The 20,378-nt window shown below is 40.5% G+C and overlaps 2 protein-coding genes and 1 long non-coding RNA gene across 4 annotated transcripts in view; 1 reads left to right on the forward strand and 2 right to left on the reverse strand.

Moving 5' to 3' along the window:
• The window catches only part of LOC113067570 (uncharacterized), a 15,861-nt gene extending 11,338 nt beyond the window's left edge, over positions 1 to 4,523 (reverse strand). For both annotated transcript variants that reach the window (XR_003279407.1, XR_003279408.1), the window contains exon 1: positions 4,375 to 4,523. This is a non-coding gene — a long non-coding RNA (uncharacterized LOC113067570). The remainder of the gene's footprint in view (positions 1 to 4,374) is intronic.
• Positions 1 to 20,378, reverse strand: part of LOC113066531 (gastrula zinc finger protein XlCGF57.1-like) — a 1,043,158-nt gene that overhangs the window by 807,935 nt on the left and 214,845 nt on the right. The gene's annotated exons all lie outside the window — the stretch shown is intronic.
• LOC113066679 (uncharacterized) overlaps positions 4,762 to 20,378 on the forward strand; it is a 30,974-nt gene continuing 15,357 nt past the window's right edge. Inside the window, exons 1-2 of the mRNA XM_026238635.1 lie at positions 4,762 to 4,896; positions 10,300 to 10,512. Coding sequence (XP_026094420.1) covers positions 10,347 to 10,512 — 166 coding nt within the window. The 5' untranslated portion in view covers positions 4,762 to 4,896; positions 10,300 to 10,346. The remainder of the gene's footprint in view (positions 4,897 to 10,299; positions 10,513 to 20,378) is intronic.

A 20,378-nucleotide genomic window follows, 5' to 3' on the forward strand; every position in this document is an offset into this window, starting at 1 on the left:
CTGGTTGTTTTTCTGAGATTATAAATGGCCAGTTGGCACAAGATATTACAGACGTCCCATGCTAAAATTACATTTCACCATCTACTCTAGAACTAATCGCATCTGAATAGGGCTTTGCAGTAGGGATGCAACAATACCACTTTTTCAGAACCAAGTCAATATCTAAAATTCTGAGTATCAGCCGATACGGATTTAATATCAGTGTTCTTTTTTTACCTTTAAAACTTAGGAATGTATACAATTTACTTGTTTATTAAAATGTATTCATTTGAGATAAAGAAAAATACAAAATCTGCCTAAATGTTACTTACTTAAAATACAAATTAAAAATATGAGATAAATTTTATGCAATCTACAGTATGGCTGACAACCTTATTAAAGAAAACTGTCTCAGGTTACGTATGTAACCTTAGTTCCCCGAGTAGGGAACGAGACAATGTGTCCTCTAGGGGTTGCTTTGGGGAACATCTCTTCGTGACCCATGTCTGAGGCATACATTGAAAAAACACTAACTTGTTGGCCGGCGACAGCCTCCGACATCATTACCGGCGTGACTATAAATAAGCACCGGGAGAGCACGTCATTATCTTTCGTCTGAAGCTTGCGTCCGAAGCATGGCAGGGAGCTAGAGGACACAGTGTCTCGTTCCCTACTCAGGGAACTATGGTTACATACGTAACCTGAGACAGTTCCCTTTCGAGGGAACTTTGATCATGGTGAACACCAAGTACCATCTCTACCATTTCCATGGGAGTTGCCCCTGGGACGTTAGACGGCTGTCTGTGACAGTACCCCTTTCGGCCAAAAGGCCTAAGCTACATATCCAACTTAATAGTTAGGGCCTCGGCCCAGGGTAGAGCTGGAGGCTTGGAATCAGGAAAGTTACCTTTAAAGGGATACAGCTTAGAAACTAGCATTTCTACCAAGTCTTGCCTGTCACACAGGGTCTACCGCTGGCTTACGCATAAGCTTGCTGAAGGAGCTGTCTCTACAGTTCTCTAGTAGCAACACCCTGTTTAGATAGGTATCCGAGGATACATAGGTGGAGTGGTGCCCAAGATGAACGGGGCTTTTACCAACTCAAGAAAGGGCATGAAGCAACCACGTGAAGCCCTCACCATATAGGATTTTAGAAAGAACGCAGAATACTAGCTTGCGAACTTACCACAGTGTGGATTTCAGAAAGTGTGCAAAGACTTCACGTGCACACTTACCATAGCATGGATTCTCAAATACTGTTCTAAGGAGGGGCTCTCGTGGCACTCTGATAGCTCATAGATGGAATGGTGCATCCCAAAACAGTATGATTGAGAGTCATCAACTCGATCTATGGAAACAATACTGGAGCGATCTGGGGAAAAAACAGTGAACTCAGTCTCCCGAGCTCAGAGTAGGGCGCACATAGGCGACCGTTTTTTGGAAAAAGGGGAGCGCTGCTAAATTAATTCAATTCAATTCAAGTTTATTTGTATAGCGCTTTTTACAATACAAATCGTTACAAAGCAACTTTACAGAAAATTGTTTCTACAATATTTAGTAGTAGCTTATAAGTGGTGACTGTGAGTATGTGCACCTATGACAGGATTTTTAGAAAAATGTATACAAGACGTAGTCAGACAGACGATGAACATTATTAATATTAATAATTAATAATTATCATATGATGCAGTCACACTTGTAGCAATATTTGTTAGTTTGGTTTGTTGATTTAGGGTTAGCATCATCTGAGGTCCTCTGAGGGTCAGCATCATCTCTTCTCAGGTGTTTCTGGTTCCAGGTGTTCCTTACCACGAGAATCACCCAAATAGCCCCTCATGTTGAGGAAAGCGATGCTTGAGGTGTATAAACAAACACACACTGGCTGAATGGAGCCCAAGGAACCATGGTCTAATCATCTCAAGAAAGGGAATGAAATGGAGCACGTAACCCTTATTGTACAAGATTTCAGAAAGTTTGCAGAGACTTGCGTGCAAACTTACCACTTGTGGATTTTTAGAAAGTGTGCAAAGTGTTCACGTGCACACTGACCACCATGTGGTTTTGAGAAAGTACACAAAGCTTAGCGTGTATACTTATAGGTTTCTAAGCATCGCAGAGGAGCTGAATCTCATGGGAGAGGCAAGCTCAATTTTACAAACCTCGAGTGAGGGGAGCATCATCTGAGGCAGCATATACAAGAAGACTTCTGTAACTGCCACCTCCACTTCCCGCTAGATGCGACAGCACCCCTAAGCGGCCAGGAGACCCCTCGGGGTGACCTGGCCAGACATCCATGAAATTCCCTGCAGTGCTGTGCCAGGCCTGATGATCAAGGAGGCTCCCTCAGAAACCTGTGATCTCAGCCGCCTAATACCAGAACATGAAGCCGGATGGCTGGTGCTGGCGAGTGTTCAGTAAATACTGAGCACTGCAAAGGAAACTCACAGAGTTTATTAGTAGACACGTAACCACCAGCAATTAAATACACATTAGTATATACAGAGAGGGTTACATTTACATACCCACCCTCCTGCGCTGGAGCCCCGCTCAAGGAGCGCCTCGTTTTAGTCTGGACCATCAGTCAGGTGGTTGCTATGAACATAGAACCATAAAAACATTATAGGTCCAGCATAGGAGACTGTTATGTGAGAGGTTTCGACCTAACCTCGATCAGGTGGAGATCTGGTGGTTACAGGGGAATTAGGAAGGGGAGGATAAAAGCGGAAGTTAAAAATCCCCAAAGGGAACGAGTAGATACCTCGGTATCACTCTGATTCGGACGAGAATGCTGGCTCAACTAGATCATACCCCTTAGGTTCTGCTTACCTCCTCGTGACCCACGATTCCTCTAACCCCTGCCCGCAGGTCGGGGAGGAGCGCGAGTTGTGACACTAGCCTTCTGTGCCCATCTTTGATCCTCAGATCGAAACAGGCCAGGACCCCTATGTTGTTCGGGCTCAGACCTGGACCTTCGTAGAACGAAGGATCTGAAAGCAGCAGACTGCGCCTTCATCTCCCTGAACTTCTTAAATCGCTGTCTCAACGGAAATAGCGAAAAGCTCAGAAGGCCAAACCTGAGCATCGAGCAGAAAGCATTTTCTTTCCTCCCGATGTCTGCCAGGTTCATCCACAGATGTCTCTCCGCTGCCACCATGGCTGCCATAGTCCTGCCCATGGTGGAGGTGGCCTGCTTGGTAGCACGGAGAGAGATCCGTGGTGCGGCGCAGCTCGGCTACCTGATCAGAAAAAGGCCCTCGTCTTTAACAGGAATTATAAAAGTTGTATCACAATCTTAACCATATTTACAGCCATTATTACATTATTTTCTGAAGAAATTTCAAAATGTAATCATGAATCATGAAAAATAGTGCAAAGCACACACTAATATATCAACCATGGCAAGTATAGAGATATGCTGGAAATAACATGAAAAAAACGTATTTAATAATCCAAAATAGAGACAGGAAACCAGGGAGACGTCCGACTAAACAATCTGAAGGGACTGGTGCTTTTAAACACAGGATAAGTGTGAAAACAAAGGTGCATGGATTGACTAGTTAAAGTGAACTACAGGCCAAGGCAGAGTCTGGGCACCTTCGAGGAGCAGCCCCTGGAGGATTGGAAGCCCCCTCAGGGCTGGACGAGGGAACCAAGGACGAAGGAGGGCTGCATGGGACCAGCAGGGACCTAACTAAATCCAAACATGTTCTAACAGGTGGGACAAAGCTGCCAATCAGCAATCAGTTGAAATGACAATCTCGCTGCTGATTGGCTGAATGAGTTTCATGATGTTCCAGCTGTTTGCTACTCACTTGACATCTGCTATCCGGAGATTCAAGGTAAGCCTTATCAAGTTGCAAATATGTGACAAACATTAATTAATGATTTGGAATAAAGATTATTCATATCGGTACATTTAAGAGGTCTACACTTGCGTAGCAAGGCAATCTAACTTGATAGTGAATTATCACTCACTAACGCTAGTTAACTCTTTGATGCATAACATGGGTCTAAATTGACCAAAACTAAGTTTCTATTTTCTATATCATTGCAAAAATTTAATTTCATCATTCAGTGTTCATTCCCTATGTTATTTCAGTCATGGCTGAGAGATTCTTTGCTGAATGTATTTTAATAATTTATTACTCCAGGTATTCATTAAATATCTAGTTTTTGATTTCCACAAATTACTATGTTTATTTTTTAGCCTTTCCTTCTCTATATACAAACACAGTTTCTGTAATTTTCTATCTCTCTCTCTCTCTCTCTCATCTCTCTATATATATGCGCAAGTAGGAACCTGACACACATATTTCACCACTCAATATGTCTGCTTCTGTATATTTGAGTCCTGTCATTATGGGGGCACTATTGGCCTAACGTGTTAGCCCTTACCTCACCATCTCCACGGCTGGTGCCACCTGCACAGCACTTGCTGTCTCCACTACAAGCACGGGTGTCTCAAACCCATATCCAGCTCTACTCAGCCCAGGCAGTGCACAAGGAGAAGGCAGAAAGCTGACCAAGAGGACAAGGAGCGAGTGGCTAGGGGTGAACCAACATGGAAATTAATAGCAAAGGATACATATCACTGTATCTGCAAGCAGTGTGGGCTGGCAAAAAATAAGACAGCTTTAAATTAAAGATTAATTAATTAAGGGAAATGTAAACCAGATTTCATTACCATTTAATTTTCAATCGGTCCTTTATCTTATTGTTTAAATGTGTTTTCTGAACTTGATGTCTGTTTTGTCTGGTCACCGATACATTAGGTGGCGACAATGTATCCCAACATCCCGCCATAAAACCGAAGAAGATGATGTCTGCTTTGCGTAAACAGGACTTTTATTTTGGCTTTGCGGTGTGACGTCATAAGCCTGCACCGCGCTCTTGCATTTTTGTTTCTGCTGAACAAAGGTTTGTTTTTAATCTTTTAAAGTGTTAACATCAATACAACTTCTTAAAAAAAATTAATGTTATAACCTATCTAATAACAGTAACGAGCAGAGTTTTATAGTGAATCACATCCACACTAGTAACAGAAAGATGCGTCTTATTTAGCTCTCTTTATAGTGGAGCAGTACATTATAAACAATGTTTGGTGGTTATAACCAAACTAATATGCCCATAGCTCTTTGTCAAGACTGTAGTCTGAGTATTATATGATGATTTTTATTTATGTATTTTGCTTCATCTGATTTAGACTGGAAAAAGTTAGATTTTTGACTAGAATATTTTATTTTGACCTGGAAGTTTGAACATTGTGCAAGTTGATGTTTTAAGATTGCATTTCAGTTTGTGAGAAAACTATGACTTGTTAATGAATTTTGTGTCATTTGTGTTATCATTTAAGAAAAACTGCAATAAGAAAAATTGATGCTGGCTTGTCTTGTTTAAAAAAGATTAATAGTTTGGTCAGTCAGGTCAGAAAAGATTTTTGTTCTGGTGTTTGCTAAAGCGTTTCTAGGAGATTCTGGTGGTTGTTGAGGTGTTGCTAGGAGATTCTGGTGGTTGCTAGGCTCTGGCTGTACAGTTGCTAGGGTGCTGCTAGAGTATCACACACCTCTTTTAACAGAAACACAAACATTGTTTGCACTGCTGTGATATGTTTGTTCTAATGTTAGGAGATTCTAACTCATAAACTTGCACTAAACCGTTATTTAAACCAGCCAAGCAGCCATTTAATATTAATAAAGGATTGTTAGGATCTGATAATATTTGGCCGATTATGTTTTTCATGTTTTTTAGTGTCTTGACTTGGTGCCATGGACATTTACATTTTTTTATTTATCTTTGTATTTTAAACAGTATACATGATTGATTATTTCATTGCAATGCAAAAGCCTATTTGTGAACACAACTGTTGTATATCAGGCCACACATTCCCAGAAACTATAGAAGGGCACTTGCTTTGGTGTTGCCCCCCTATAAATAATCTTCTAGATCCGGAGACACACTCTGGTACCAGAGAGCCCCAGTCCTGCACTAAACTCACCTGTCTTCAGACCTCGATGAGCTCGATCAGCTGTGTTTGGGCCGTTCTTCATACATAGCTTATTACATCTGAGATCAAACATCACATCCAAGAAGATATCACCACTCTAATCAGGATCTGATAATTCAGTTCTTCAAACGCACCTGTTGTTGATGATTAGTTTGGCTGGATTGAGTTATCTGAGATAACTGTGTGTTCATGGTTTGGTTTAAAAGGGGTTATGTATCGATACTCTTAACCATGATCAGCAGTTCAGCGATTGGGTGGCGGCAAGATAACAACATAATGACATTATATAATTAAAAAAGACACCTGATGAAAAAACTTGACAAATTTCTGGACTTTTATAAAGAAACAGACAAGAGAACAAAATACATAAATGTTATAATAGATAAATTAAATGTGAAATGGTTTTCAACTTATTTTTATTTGTTTACTAGTTATTTATATTCATGATTTTTTTTTTTTTTTTGTAAAGGCTTTACATTTTTATTTCAATGCTGTAATTAGCAGTTAATTAAATTTTATATTTGAACAGATTTGTTAAGGGCCAAGATCATGTTATCTGCATCAAGCCACTCCCATAATAATATCTGTCATCACTCAAATTAATGCACGACTCTATATTATCTGTGTATAAGACTCAAATACATTTATTAAGTAATAATTTTATGACGAATAAATCTTTCCGTGAGTAAACCTGGCTGTGTCTATAGTATTATATACTGCACAAAATGATTATATTATGTTTAAATTCAGGCAACCAACTGGACCTCATCTACACGCGCTGTTGCTCTGTGGACAACTCTTCAGTTGCTCCACTGCACACCTCAGACCACTTCCTCATTACTGCTAACCTAACACTGACTCCTGAAGCGGCACACACTCCAACGCAGGTCACCTATAGACGGAACCTACACCTACTCTCTCCATCTCACCTATCTGCTGTGGTTTCATCCTCGCTTATTGCACTCTCTCAGTTTTCTGCTCTGTACACGAACAGCGCTACGGACACTCTTTGCTCCACTTTAACATCTTGCTTGGACAACTTTTGCCCACTGTCATCTAGACCAGCAGGCACCACCCCATCTGCCCCCTGGCTGTCCGAGGTTCTCCGTGAACATCGCTCTAAACTCAGGGCTGCAGAGAGGAAATGGCAGAAATCAAAAAACTCTACTGACCTCCGTGTGTCTCAGTCTCTCCTCTATTCCTTCTCTGCAAATGTCTTCACAGCTAAAACATCCTACTACCACAACAAAATTAACAGCTGCTGTGACGCTCGGACACTATTCAAGACTTTCTCTTCTCTTCTTAATCCGCCGCCCCCACCTCCTCCATCGACTCTTACAGCGGACACTTTGCAGTTTTCTACACAAATACGACAAGATCCATCAGTAACCAATTCTCCACACCGCAGACTGAGGACAACTTCACAATGACCAATGCACACTCTTTCTCTTCCTTCTCCCCACTCTCAGAGATGGACGTCTCCAAAATTCTCCTGTCCAATCATCCTACTACTTGTCCACTTGTCCACCTCCTTTAAATGATCTCTTCTTCAGTCATACCTTCACTTACTCACATTATCAACTCCTCTCTTCGGGTAAGCCCACTCCCCATAAACCATCCGTAAATCCAGCGCTTCTTGAAAACTACAGACCGGTATCCCTTCTTCCATTCATTGCAAAGACACTTGAGCGAGCTGTGTTCAACCAGCTTTCTATGTTCCTTGGACAGAACAACCTCCTGGACAGCAACCAATCTGGCTTCAAAAGTGGCCACTCAACTGAGACTGCTCTGATCTCGGTTACTGAAGCCCTGTGACTAGCAAGAGCAGCTTCAAAATCCTTGGTACTCATCTTACTGGACCTGTCTGCTGCTTTTGACACTGTTAATCACCAGATTATCCTGTCCACCCTCAGAAAGATGGGCATCTCTGGAACTGCTCTCCTGTGGGTTAAGTCCTACCTCTCTGACAGATCCTTCAGTGTGTCTTGGAGGAGCGATGTTTCTAAGTCACACCACCTTGCTACTGGGGTTCCTCAAGGCTCAGTACTTGGACCACTTCTCTTCTCCATCTACATGACGTCATTAGGATCTGTCATTCAGAAGCATGGCTTTTCTTATCACTGCTACGCTGATGACACCCAACTCTACTTCTCATTCCAGCCTGATGACCCGACGGTAGCTGCTCGCATTTCAGCCTGTCTGAGTGACATCTCTAGCTGGATGAATGAGCATCACCTTCAGCTTAACCTTACAAAGACTGAACTACTGGTGATTCCAGCTAACCCATTGCTTCGTCACAACTTCTCTATACAGCTGGGTTCGTCAACCATTACTCCTTCGAGGACAGCCAGAAACCTAGGAGTTGTGATGGATCATCAGTTAAGCTTCACAGACCACATTGCTACAACGACCCGGTCCTGCAGGTTTGCCTTATACAACATTAGGAAGATTAGACCCTTCCTGTCAGAGCAAGCAACCCAACTTCTTGTCCAAGCTCTTGTTCTCTCCAGACTGGACTATTGTAATGCTCTCCTGGCTCTTCCTGCATGTACTGTCAATCCTCTGCAAATGATCCAGAATGCAGCAGCGAGGGTTGTCTTTAATGAGCCAATAAAAGCTCACGTTACTCCTCCCCTCATCAGGTTACACTGGCTAACAGTAGCCACTCGCATCAAATTCAAGGTACTGATGCTTGCCTACAAGACAACCACTGGCACGGCACCAACTTACCTAAACTCACTGGTTAAATCTTATGTGCTCTCCAGAAGTTTGTGCTCTGCAAGTGAACGACGCCTTGTGGTGCCATCCCAAAGAAATTCAGAATCACTCTCCCGGACCTTTTCCTGGACTGTGCCCTGCTGGTGGAATGACCTCCCAATCTCAATTCCTGAGTATTTACTCATTTTTAAGAAACATCTAAAGACTCATCTTTTTCGCCAGCACTTAGCCAACTAATACTAGCACTTTTCATTTTCTTATCTTTTCATAAAAAAAAAAAAACCTGGCTATGCGTTCTATACTAGACTAACTGAGACTTGTCATGGCACTTGTATACTGTTGTTGTTCTCTTGTTGACCTGACTGCTTCTATTGTTCTCATTTGTAAGTCGCTTTGATGAAAGTGTCTGCTAAATGATTAAATGTAAATGTAATGTAAATGTAAATTAATTTTTAATTGATTATTCTTTTTTTATTATTGTCCCTGGATCTGTAGGATACTCTTGTAATGAAGTAGCGGTGGCTGGGACAGATTTTAACTATCAGTTCTGCTTAAAAAGATGCCATCTAATCCTGTTTACATGAAATAAGCCGCTCTTGAGCAGGTTTAAGCTTACAGACCTGCTACTATGACTCTGGGATGAGCTTTGAAGAACCAACTAGGGCTGGGGCAATATCGTAAAAAAAATTATATCTCGATATTGTCAAAATTTTTATGATATTCGATATATATCTCGATATGTTTGCATTTGCATTTAAATAATAAAAAAACATGATTTTCATTTGCCCATAAAAACATTTTTTTTTTTTAGATTAAACAGCTTATTTAAGCAGTTAAAAAAAATCTAGACCAAGAGATCACTTACTGCTTTTTATTAAATGAATACATGTAGGCCTATAACTGAAGCAGTGCAAATTAAGTACAGAAAGTGCATTCTGTCAACTTTTTAGTGCATGCAATTCACAATTTATACTTTGCAACTGGGATAAGTATTTTATTTAAAATTTTTTAACAAGTTTTTAAGCTAAGAACACAAGTCTGTCAACTGTCTGTGGTTTTAAGAGAAGCTCTGTGGCATGAAACTATGTTCCTACTGACACTAAAAACCCTATTAGATGGGGAGCTAGTTGCTGAAGCACATAGCTATTTCTTATATATAAATGAATACCAAAGACTTTTGCATTCTCTCTCTATATATGGAAACTGGTAAACATATCAGTGAAATTCCCCAATAGTAATTCCAATTGGCCTTAGCCTATGTTTCTCTATTCAAACTTCAGCGGTCGAGTAAATGCATTTATTTTGCGATCGCAAATGCAAACAATACAGTTGAGATCTCACGACAGAACACAGACCGACTGAATGACGATTTCATTAGATGATAAATTGAACATCGTCGTCAAAATTATTCCGATACTATCGCTAATATTCGATATATCGCCCAGCCCTAGAACCAACCAATCCAAGATCAAGCCAAATCATCAACAATCAGATCCAGCTAACTGAGTTAGAGATGTACGAAGAATGGGCCCCTGTTTTATAGGGAGCTGATTGAGACTTAGTTCTGTCTGTTAATTATTCTTATCTTAACCACACAGATAAACTCCTGTGAAGCGATTGAGATCCTCGAGAAACTGTTATAAAGATGGCGTTTATTAAAGAGGAGAGTGAAGACATGAGGATGGAAGAAGCATTCAGAGGCCTACATGAAGATACTGAGACACAAACGAAGATGGCATTTATTAAAGAGGAGTGTGAAGACACGAGGATTGAAGAAACATTCAAACATAAAGATACTGAGGATCAAACAGGTCTGTTTTCAATCTCAGTCTTTCTTCGATCATTCTGCATCATGAATCTCTTTATCTCTAATATTTGCCTCATGACTAAATTTAAGACATGTCATTATGGGTAGTTGCACAGCTCCGGTGTATTGTAAACAATGTCAACAATATTGCTTTACCAATTTGAGCCTGAAACAGACCGAGAGAATATAATTGATGAGGATTGAGCAGAACGTATGCAAACACAGGACTTTTCAGAATGGGATGTTTTTATTGTTTGTTCCTGTCTCATAAATTTGACATATGCTGGTATTTTTAAATACTGCTGCTGTTTATGTTAGCTTTTGATATACGGTTTTATCCTTATTAAAGCTTTAGTCGCCAACAAACATTAACATTCAAAGTTTGCTGGTGAGTTTAAACAGAAGTTTGTAGCCGTAAGTATTTAGTATTAATTAGCATTTAGCTATTTGACTAGTGGAGCTAATCAGCATTAACTGCTACATAAAAATAAAGAGAGAAACTATTAATGGAAAACACATCAACAAATAATAAATCATACTTACAGGTTGTGGCCCATAAATAACAGCTTCAATTTTTAGAGTGGGAACTTTACTCCATTTTAGTATCAGTATAAGCTTTTGGGTTAATCTGGGGTTCTGACAAATAATACTGTCTTTCAGATCTCACTACCATTTCTGTATTTTTAATATTGTACAGTTAGGTTTGGGGTTGGGGTTGGTGTATGTCTTATTAAAGACTCAACCCGCAGTAATATCATGCTTGTTTTGGCAGCCCTTTTGCTCACTCTGGATAAGTACAGTTCTTGAATAGAAGGGAGGGTTGTACCGATGATTCGCTCAGCAGTCCGGACTACCCTCTGTAGTCTTCTGAGGTCAGATTTAGAAGCTAAGCTGAACCAGACAGTTACTGAAGTGCAGAGCATGGATTCGATGATGGTGGAGTAGAACTGTTTCAGCAGCTCCTGTGGCAGGTTAAACTTCCTCAGCTGGCGAAGGAAGTACAACCTCTGCTGGGCCTTTTTTTGTTTGAGTTAATTTGAGTTAATGTGAATGTCCACGTTAATCCTGAAGTCCACGATCATCTCCACTGTTTTGAGGGTGTTAAGCTCCAGGTTGTTGAGACTGCACCAGACAGCCAGCTCTTTTACCTCCTGTCTGTAAGCAGACTCGTCACCGTCCTGAATGAGGCCGATGAGTGTGGTGTCGTCTGCAAACTTCAGGAGCTTGACAGAGGGGTCCTTAGACGTGCAATCATTAGTGTACAGGGAGAAGAGCAGAGGGGAGAGAACAGAGCCCTGGGGAGCTCCGGTGCTGATTCTACGGGTGCTGGATTTTTTCAAACCTGTAGTAAAACTCATTCAGATCATTTGCCAGTTGTATATTCTCCACAATGCTGGAGGACAGAGTCTTGTAGTTGTTGATGTCTTTCAGACCTTTCCACGCTGATGCGGAGTCATTGGAAGAGAACTCAATCCTTAGCTTTTCAGAATAATTCCTATTTGCCAATCTGATCTCCTTTTCCAGTGTGTATTTGGTCTGTTTATACATGACCCTGTCCCCAGTCCTGTAAGCATATTGTTGTAGGTTTAGTGAGTCCTGGTAGGAATACAAGTCTTCAGAAACTGATTTAAGATGTTACATTCTCTGTGAGCTCGTCCAGATCATTTGATGCAGCTTCAAAAACACTCCAATCGGTGAGGTTGATACAGGCTTGTAAAACCCACTCTGTTTCATTAGTCAATCTCTTTAAAGTCCTTTATACAGATTTAGCCGATTTCAGTTAAATTTTTTAGCTGATCAGAGAGTCCTAAAGCTAGAAAGTATTCTAAGCAGCCTTAAAGGCATTGCATTATAAATATACTTTATTTGAATGAAAATTTCAATAATATGAACTCCGATAAGCCATATTTTAACATAGTTCTGTGTTTAGTAGTTATGTAGAATCAATGAAAGCTGTTAAATCTGTTTATTCAAACTGCAGCAATAGGCAATTCCTGGGTTTCTTCTTTGGGGCATATGTGGAGTTTCCACGAGAGAGCGCCCTCTGGAGTTTGGATGGAGATTTACTGCTGTTCACAGATCTGTGCTTCTCTGAAATATTTTTAATATTTTGTAACTGATTCAGAGCAGAGACTGTAAAATTGGGGTAATATGGACATATTTTCTTGACCTGGTAAGGACTGTTATCTAAAATTCCTATTTTGCTACATGCTCTAATGCATTAAAGGGTTAGTTCACTCAGATAGCAAATTTATGTAATTAATAACTTACCCTTATGTTGTTTCAAACCCGTAAGACCTCCGTTTTTCTTTGGAACACAGTTTAAGATATTTTAGATTTGGTCCGAGAGCTCTCAGTCCCTCCATTGAAGCTGTGTGTACGGTATACTGTCCATGTCCAGAAAGGTAAGAAAAACATCATCAAAGTAGTCCATGTGACATCAGAGGGTCAGTTAGAATTTATTGAAGCATCGAAAATACATTTTGGTCCAAAAATAGCAAAAACTATTTTACTCTTCTCTTCCGTGTCTGTTGTGAGAGAGAGTTAAAATCAAAGCAGTCTGGATATCCGGTTTGCAAACGAATCATTCAGTTCACCAAATCGAACTGAATCGTTTTAAACTCTTCACATCTCTAATACGCATTAATCCACAAATGAATTAAGCTGTTAACTTTTTTTAATGTGGCTGACACTCCCTCTGAGTTCAAACAAACCAATATCCCAGAGTAATTCATTTACTCACAGTTCACTGACTGAACTGCTGTGAAGAGAGAACTGAAGATGAACACCGAGCCGAGCCAGATAACAAACAACAGACTGACTCGTTCTCAAGTGAAGAACCGGTTGCATCGGTGTTCGGATCACCAGTAGTTCTTTCGGACAGTTCGATTCAACAAACTGGTTGAAGAAAACGGTTCACCGGTTCTTTTGCGCTCGATGTAATGGCGTCATTTGCGATGATTGCCCTTGATTCAAGCATTCGGTTTACCCACGCTCATAACACTAGCACAGAATCAGTTCAGAATCAATCACCAAAAGAATCAGTTCAGTTCAGACGTGTGTCAGTCTTCTTCACACTGAATCACACATGTGCAGTATCATCAGCTCCTCGGTTCACGAATCGGACACGTCTGACAGAAACGGTTCTTTATCTAGCTCGGCTCGGTGTTCATCTTCAGTTGCCTGGGTGATAAAGTGGAGCATAGCATCCTGCAGATGTTGTCTGGCAGGAGTTCTGCTCCAACTCTGCTGGGGTGCAGGCCATCAGCACAAAAAATCCTAGGATATTCTATTGGTTATTGTCATAGTGTAAAGAACAGAAACTGCTCTTTGTTAATAATTGTAATCTTTTCTGGGACCTGTCAAGTTCCTCGACACTGAATCATTTATTTTTGAATCTTGCCTTGTACACAGTTTTACTACTCATGGTTATTACTAAACTAGTCAAACTTGTTCAAGGGTGCATTTACCAAAAGCATCAATAAATGCCTCTACTGTCGTGTCACAACCTTATCAGTCTAGAGTTGGAGAGGTCAATGTCAAAAGAAAAAATTAAAGAATAAGGTACCATGATTTAAACCGCTGTGTTCTCCCTCTCCTGTTGGGAGCTCACAATATTCACAACAGTGGTTCTATATATATAAAAAAATGAACAGAAAGAGATTTAGGTCAAAATAACAAACAAAAGTGATTCTGACAGATAGGGGTAACTGTAACTTGCCTTACAAAGGAAATCCCAAGTAAAATACAGGAGTCTTTCCTTACTCCCTAGCTAACTCATAAACTGAAGAAAACAGTTTCCCAAATAAATATGTCAACCCACATCCAATAGCTGTCAGGTAGTCATAATCACCGGTTACCACGCTCAGCAAAACTCAATCACTGCCAACCATGCTCACCAGATCCCAATCCCCTGATTACTGATCACCACCACCTGTCTCCATTCATCAAGAGCGCTATATCCTTGCAATCTTCCTGCACGACTTTCACCTGTGATACCTTTCTGTCTCTAGCTCCAGCATACTGTTCCACAATCTCCTTGACTCTTGTGCTCCATCGTCTCTGTGCTCCTCTGTTCCCCTGGGATCCCATGGAAAGATAAAAGTAACTCTTTGCTTAACCCCTTACAATTCCCCACTTACTGAACTGGACTCGTTGCTCTGCTCCCTTCTAACCTGCCAGTTGTAAATAAACCTGCTGTTTTTGCACTTACAAGTGTATTTGAAGACCAAGCTATACAAGGACTGGGGATGGAGCCCTGAACGCAGTGAACATCCTCGAAGAGCTGGTTGCCACTCTTGAAGCTGTGCTCTCTTTATCACGGAGTGAGCAAAGGTGGCATTTATGATCTCTGCTCAAAAGGCGGGCTTTGCTCTGGGCACGATCCTTCGATGCTTTTGCAGCCGACTTTGAGGAAGTCTGTAGCCAATCTACTGTCTCACTGTCAGTCACCAGTCAGCTCATTTGCCCTTGTCAGGGCACTTCCTCAAATTATGACTATTCCCTGCAGTTCCGGACAAAGGCTGCCACTAGTGGATGGAACAAGGCAGCGCTGTTGACCGCTTACACCAGGGTTTGGACCTCCAGATCCAGGCCATGATAGCCATATATGATGACACAGTGGACTTAGAAAACTTCAAGCAGAGGGCCATAAAGATTTCTCCATGCTTAAATTCCTCCCAACCCATCGAGACCGCTCATTCACCAGCCTCACTCACAGCCTGTAATTCTTGAAACTCGATTTTCGAAATTTGAATTACACTAACCCATTGTACAGTTCCTCAGTTACATCATCAGTGCCGATGTTTTTCAGGTGGACCGAGAGAAGGTCCAGGCCATCCGTGACTGGCCATAGACTTTCAAGGAACTCCAGCGATTCCTCCAATCTGCCAACTTTAACCGCAGATTCATCCAGAATTTCAATCTCCTCTAAGCCCCTCCTCTCAGTTCCATGCTCTGTCGATTACCAGAGTCCCTATCCTGAAACCGGAAGGTCAGGCCACTTTCAAGAAACTCTAGGCCTTCTGCACTACTCCCATCCTCATTCACCCAGATCCCCAACGCCTCTTCCTGGTGGAAGTGGATGCCTCTAACACCGGCATGGGAGCAGTGCTGTCACAGTACCTTGGAGAGAGCCTGTTTCCAGTTAAAGATCACCTACCATCCTGGAGATAAGAACCTCAAAGCTGACTCCCTGTCTCATATCCGCTCTCCCAAAGAACACACCAAATCAGAGCCAATCCTTCCTCAAGCCATCCTTGTCAATCCTATCCAGTGGACTCTGGAAGAGCAGATCCATGTTGCCACCCTTTGTGAATATGCTCCACTGGGAGGCCCAGAAGAGAGAACCTTTGTTCCATCCTCCTTGTAGCTAACCCTTTTGGGCTCCCTGCTTTCTCAGGCTCTGGACATCCAGGCAGCCAGCATACTCTCTCGTTCCTACAAGCTTGGTACTGGTGGCCCAGTATGTCCGCCACTGCTTAGTCCGCGATATCTCAAAGACTCCACATCACCTCCCCACTGGTAAACGGATTCCTTTGCCCATCCCATGTCATCCATGGTCCAACGTCAGAGTCGACTTTGTGACTGATCTCCCAAAGTCCAAATGGTTTACCTGCATTTTTGTTGCAGTCAATCAGTTAACAAAAGTCGATTGATTCCCGTCAAAGTCCTTCTCATGGCCATTGAGACAGCCGAAGCCCTGTTCCAGCATGTCTTTCACAACTTTGGTATCCCTGAAGATATTGTTTCCGACCATGGGCCACCATCCATTGTCATATAGTGCCTGATACTAAAAAATATATTGATCAATGTCAAATAATGTTCTTTGTCTTTTCTTCCTGTGGAGAAACATCCCAGCCAGAGCCAGACAGTAGTTTACTATGAACTAAATGAAAATTTAATTAAATACAATTTATTGTGTAAACAAAAACATATTATATAAAGGTCATAAAGTTAAGTATTCATCAACTTGAGTTCATAAGCAATTGCTTGGCATAAATGTGCGCCATTCATTGATTGCCTGATAAAGCCTGGTTTATACTCGCTGTGTCAGCAGGAGCACAAAGCTGTGCACAGCAAAATAAATTAAGCGAATATTGAAGAAACAATTAATGGTTTTCATGTCAAAGTGAAGTAAAAGACCTCTTCTTAAACCAAAGGTGGACATGTTGGTATTCTTATGAGGAAAAAAAACATGCAACAAACAAGCATCTGAAGCCAGCCACAAAATTCTAATTACAGATAATACTACTAATGAGAAAGAACAGATTGAATGTTAACTTCTTTCATTTCCATAAAACTATAAACTGTAACAAAAAAGTCACATGACCAACTAAGAAAGTTAGTCGGAAAAGAACCACCAGTGGGGAAAAAAAGTCTGTAGACCTGGCTTTGATAATTGCCAGCTTTGAAGTACTTGGAATGTGTCCTAAAGAATGCAAATAATTAAAGTCCCCGTGAAACGGAAGTTGCAAACGGATTTTCTCCAGTGTTGTGACGTATTTCTGAGAGAAACGGAATAATAAATGAGGAAAATAGTGGGTGTGGCTTATTTTCCAACTAGCCCCTGATTGGATCTAGATAAGTAGGTGTGTTCAATTGCATGAGACATGGTTCATTTCAACTCACCGTCGTCAAACTTTGTGAGGTACCAAAGGTGTACACTGACGGGACAGCGTTATCTGTAAATGACAGAAATCTCACAAACCTCATTTCGTGTTCTGTCCAATTTTTGAAGTATTCGCGCGTGAAGTGCTTCAAGCACATCCGTGAACACTCTGTTATCCCTCCTTCCTCGAAATGTAATAAAATTGATCCATCTGGACCGTAACGAGGGCATTTTAGGGAAAGGGAAAAGTGTTCCGTGAGTTCCACAACCAAAAATGCACCTCCTCGCCATCTCTCCTTTCACGCGCTGTCAATGCTCGCAAACACACAGGCAGCCTGTCTACTGTCAGTTGGAGGGGCGTGGTTACGGATTAAGCAGACACCCAATTCCTCAAGCCTACGTCATCAGTGAAGGTCCTCCAATGCAGAGGGGAGGGGCATTTTCAGATTTTGATTAAAGATTATGAAGCCAAAATTTTTTTTTGTGTGGATTGACTCGCATGGATGAATTGTTCAGCACAAAACGATCAATTTAGGCGAACAAAGTAAATATAGTCAATTTTGATTTCATGTGTACTTTAACAATATTGACAAGAGGTTCTGAGACAAATGTTTAGTTGTTTATTGGGTATAGAATCTAGCACATGCGGTTGGATTTGATGTTTTACTGTCTTAAGGCTTTCATGTGTTGGTGCCGTTAAATTGGTGTTTTCTTGTTTTTGTTTCCTTTCACCTTAGACCTGATGTCACTGAAAGAGGAGAGTCAACACTTTAATGAAATGGAGAGAAAAATCTGTATCAGAAATGTCATGAGTTTATGGCCAGGGAAAAACAGAAACTAGATTCCTTGAATTCCAGATGAGAGTTCACACTGGAGAGAAGCCTTATGCCTGCCAGCATTGTGGAAAGAGTTTCATTCGAAAAGACAGCCTTAAAGCCCACATGAAAATTCACAGTGGAAAGAAGCCTTTCACTTGCAAACTGTGTGGGAAGAGTTTCTCACTAAAAGGAAATTTTAACATTCACATGAGAATTCACACCGGAGAGAAAGCGTTCGTATGCTTACAGTGTGGGAAAAGTTTTAAACAGAAAATCTACCTTAGTGCCCATGTCACGGTTCACACTGGAGAAAAGCCTTACACCTGAAAACTGTGTGGGAAGAGATACAAAAGGAATGAAAATCTTAAAATCCACATGAGAATTCACACTGGAGAGAAGCCCTACACCTGCAAAGTGTGTGGGAAGAGCTTTACACAAAAAAAAAATTCTTAAAATTCACACAGGAAATCACACTGGAGAGAAGCCGTTCAAATGCTCTCAGTGTGGAAAGTGTTTTAAAAAGAAAAAGTATCTCAATGGCCACATGAGAATTCACACTGGAGAGAAACCGTTTGTTTGTGATCAGTGTAAAATGGCAATTACGATGATTATCTGCACATTCACTCTGAAGAAAGACAATTCAGTTGTGATCAGTCTAATTAAAACATTGCATTAACACATTCTTATGAAAATTAATGTAAATGTGGGATCCTGATTGTGTTCTTTGTTAATCCTATTCAGACAGGATTAGTTTTACATAGAGAGGTGGGATAAAGTAAGTGTTACCCTTCTAAATGTGCCATCTCAGTAATTAAGAACAATGTCATTCTCAAAAAAGATCCAGAATTATCTCAGGTAATGCTAAACCCATGCGAATAGACCAGCTGTAAATATGTACATAAATACTCTTTAAAAGTAGCTTTCTGTGGTTTTTACATGTATGGAGGCACTTGAAGAAGCATTCAATTTCATTCCAGGCAGTGGGACAAGTCTGTGGGAAACTTCAAGTGTTCTCAAGCCTTTGACAAAACTTTCAATTTTTTTATTCAGAATGTTGCTGTTTTATTAAACTTATCCACATTCAAGTGTTGTTTGAAAAAAGAATGTGTAACGCTATAATAAAAAAATATATATTAAAATAAAAGGTTCTGTTCTTTCATTTGATATGCTCTATGTTCAGATGTTGATACAACTGAAATTCTGGGGGCCATGAAACCTTTGTGAAAAATGTATAAAAATGCTGCCTCTGGCTGGCAACTTTTAAAAAAGAGCTGGCAGGGAAAGTTAAAGTACAGTTAAAGGTGTATTTCAAGTGTAAAATGGCTAAAATGGAACATAGTAGTATACCTTAATTTCATTTAAAGAAACTTTCAGCATTTACATAATAGTATGTGCACAGTTTAAAACGAGAAATTAGATACTGCATAAAAAGGCAATTGGTATAAAAGGGACAATGAATTCTATCTGAAATGGTAGCATTGAATGTAACTAAAGTCCATGAATGGCAATACACAAGCACAAGTGAAGGATTGTTGGCAAAAATCCAATTCTGATAATGGCTCAAGTATGGTGGTCAAGAGAGCTCAGCACGATGCAAATTAAGAAGATAAATGCAAATAGAAAAATCACCAGCAAATTAAGAAAACATCTTAATCAGTTTGACAACATATGTGCTGCAAATACTCGCAATACAACCAAAAACATGCTGCAAAAACAGAAACACTGCAAATAGTCGCAACACAACCAAACACGGGAACTCACTACAAGTTGGACACTGCAGACACCAACATTGCTACAACTTTAAAATTCTGACCTCCATCCTTATCAAGAGTACATCGTGACAGATAATAATTCAGAATGATTTAATTTTCAATTCCTTTCAAGTTTATTTTTATAGCGCTTTTTACAATACAAATCGTTGTAAGACAACTTTACAGAAACTTATGTTTCTACAATATTTAGTAATAGCTTATAAGTGGTGACTGTCAGTTTGTACACGTTTGACAGAATTTGTAGAAAAATTTATACAAGACGTAATCAGCCAGATGATGAACATTATTAATATATAATCAGGGTTAGCATCATCTGAGGTCCTCTGAAGGTCAGCATCATCTCTTCTCAGGTGTTCTGGATCCAGACTGGCCGTGGCAAAACATAGAAACAAAATAGAGACATCATTAGCATAGCTGCTGATCCAATAAAGTAAAATTATTATTATCCTAGGAACTACCAAAAAGTCCAGCGTTTTGTGATCTTAGGGAGCGTGATGGGTTGTAGCGTGGTAGAAGGCTAGTTAGGTACTCAGGAGCTAAACCATTTAGGGCCTTATAGGTATGTAATGATAATTTGTAACTGATACGGAACTTAATAGGTAGCCAGTGCAGAGACTGTAAAATTGGGATAATATGATCATATTTTCTTGACCTGGTAAGGACTCTAGCT

Source organism: Carassius auratus, chromosome 4 (assembly GCF_003368295.1).
Source record: "Carassius auratus strain Wakin chromosome 4, ASM336829v1, whole genome shotgun sequence".
Classification (NCBI taxonomy): Eukaryota; Metazoa; Chordata; class Actinopteri; order Cypriniformes; family Cyprinidae; genus Carassius; species Carassius auratus.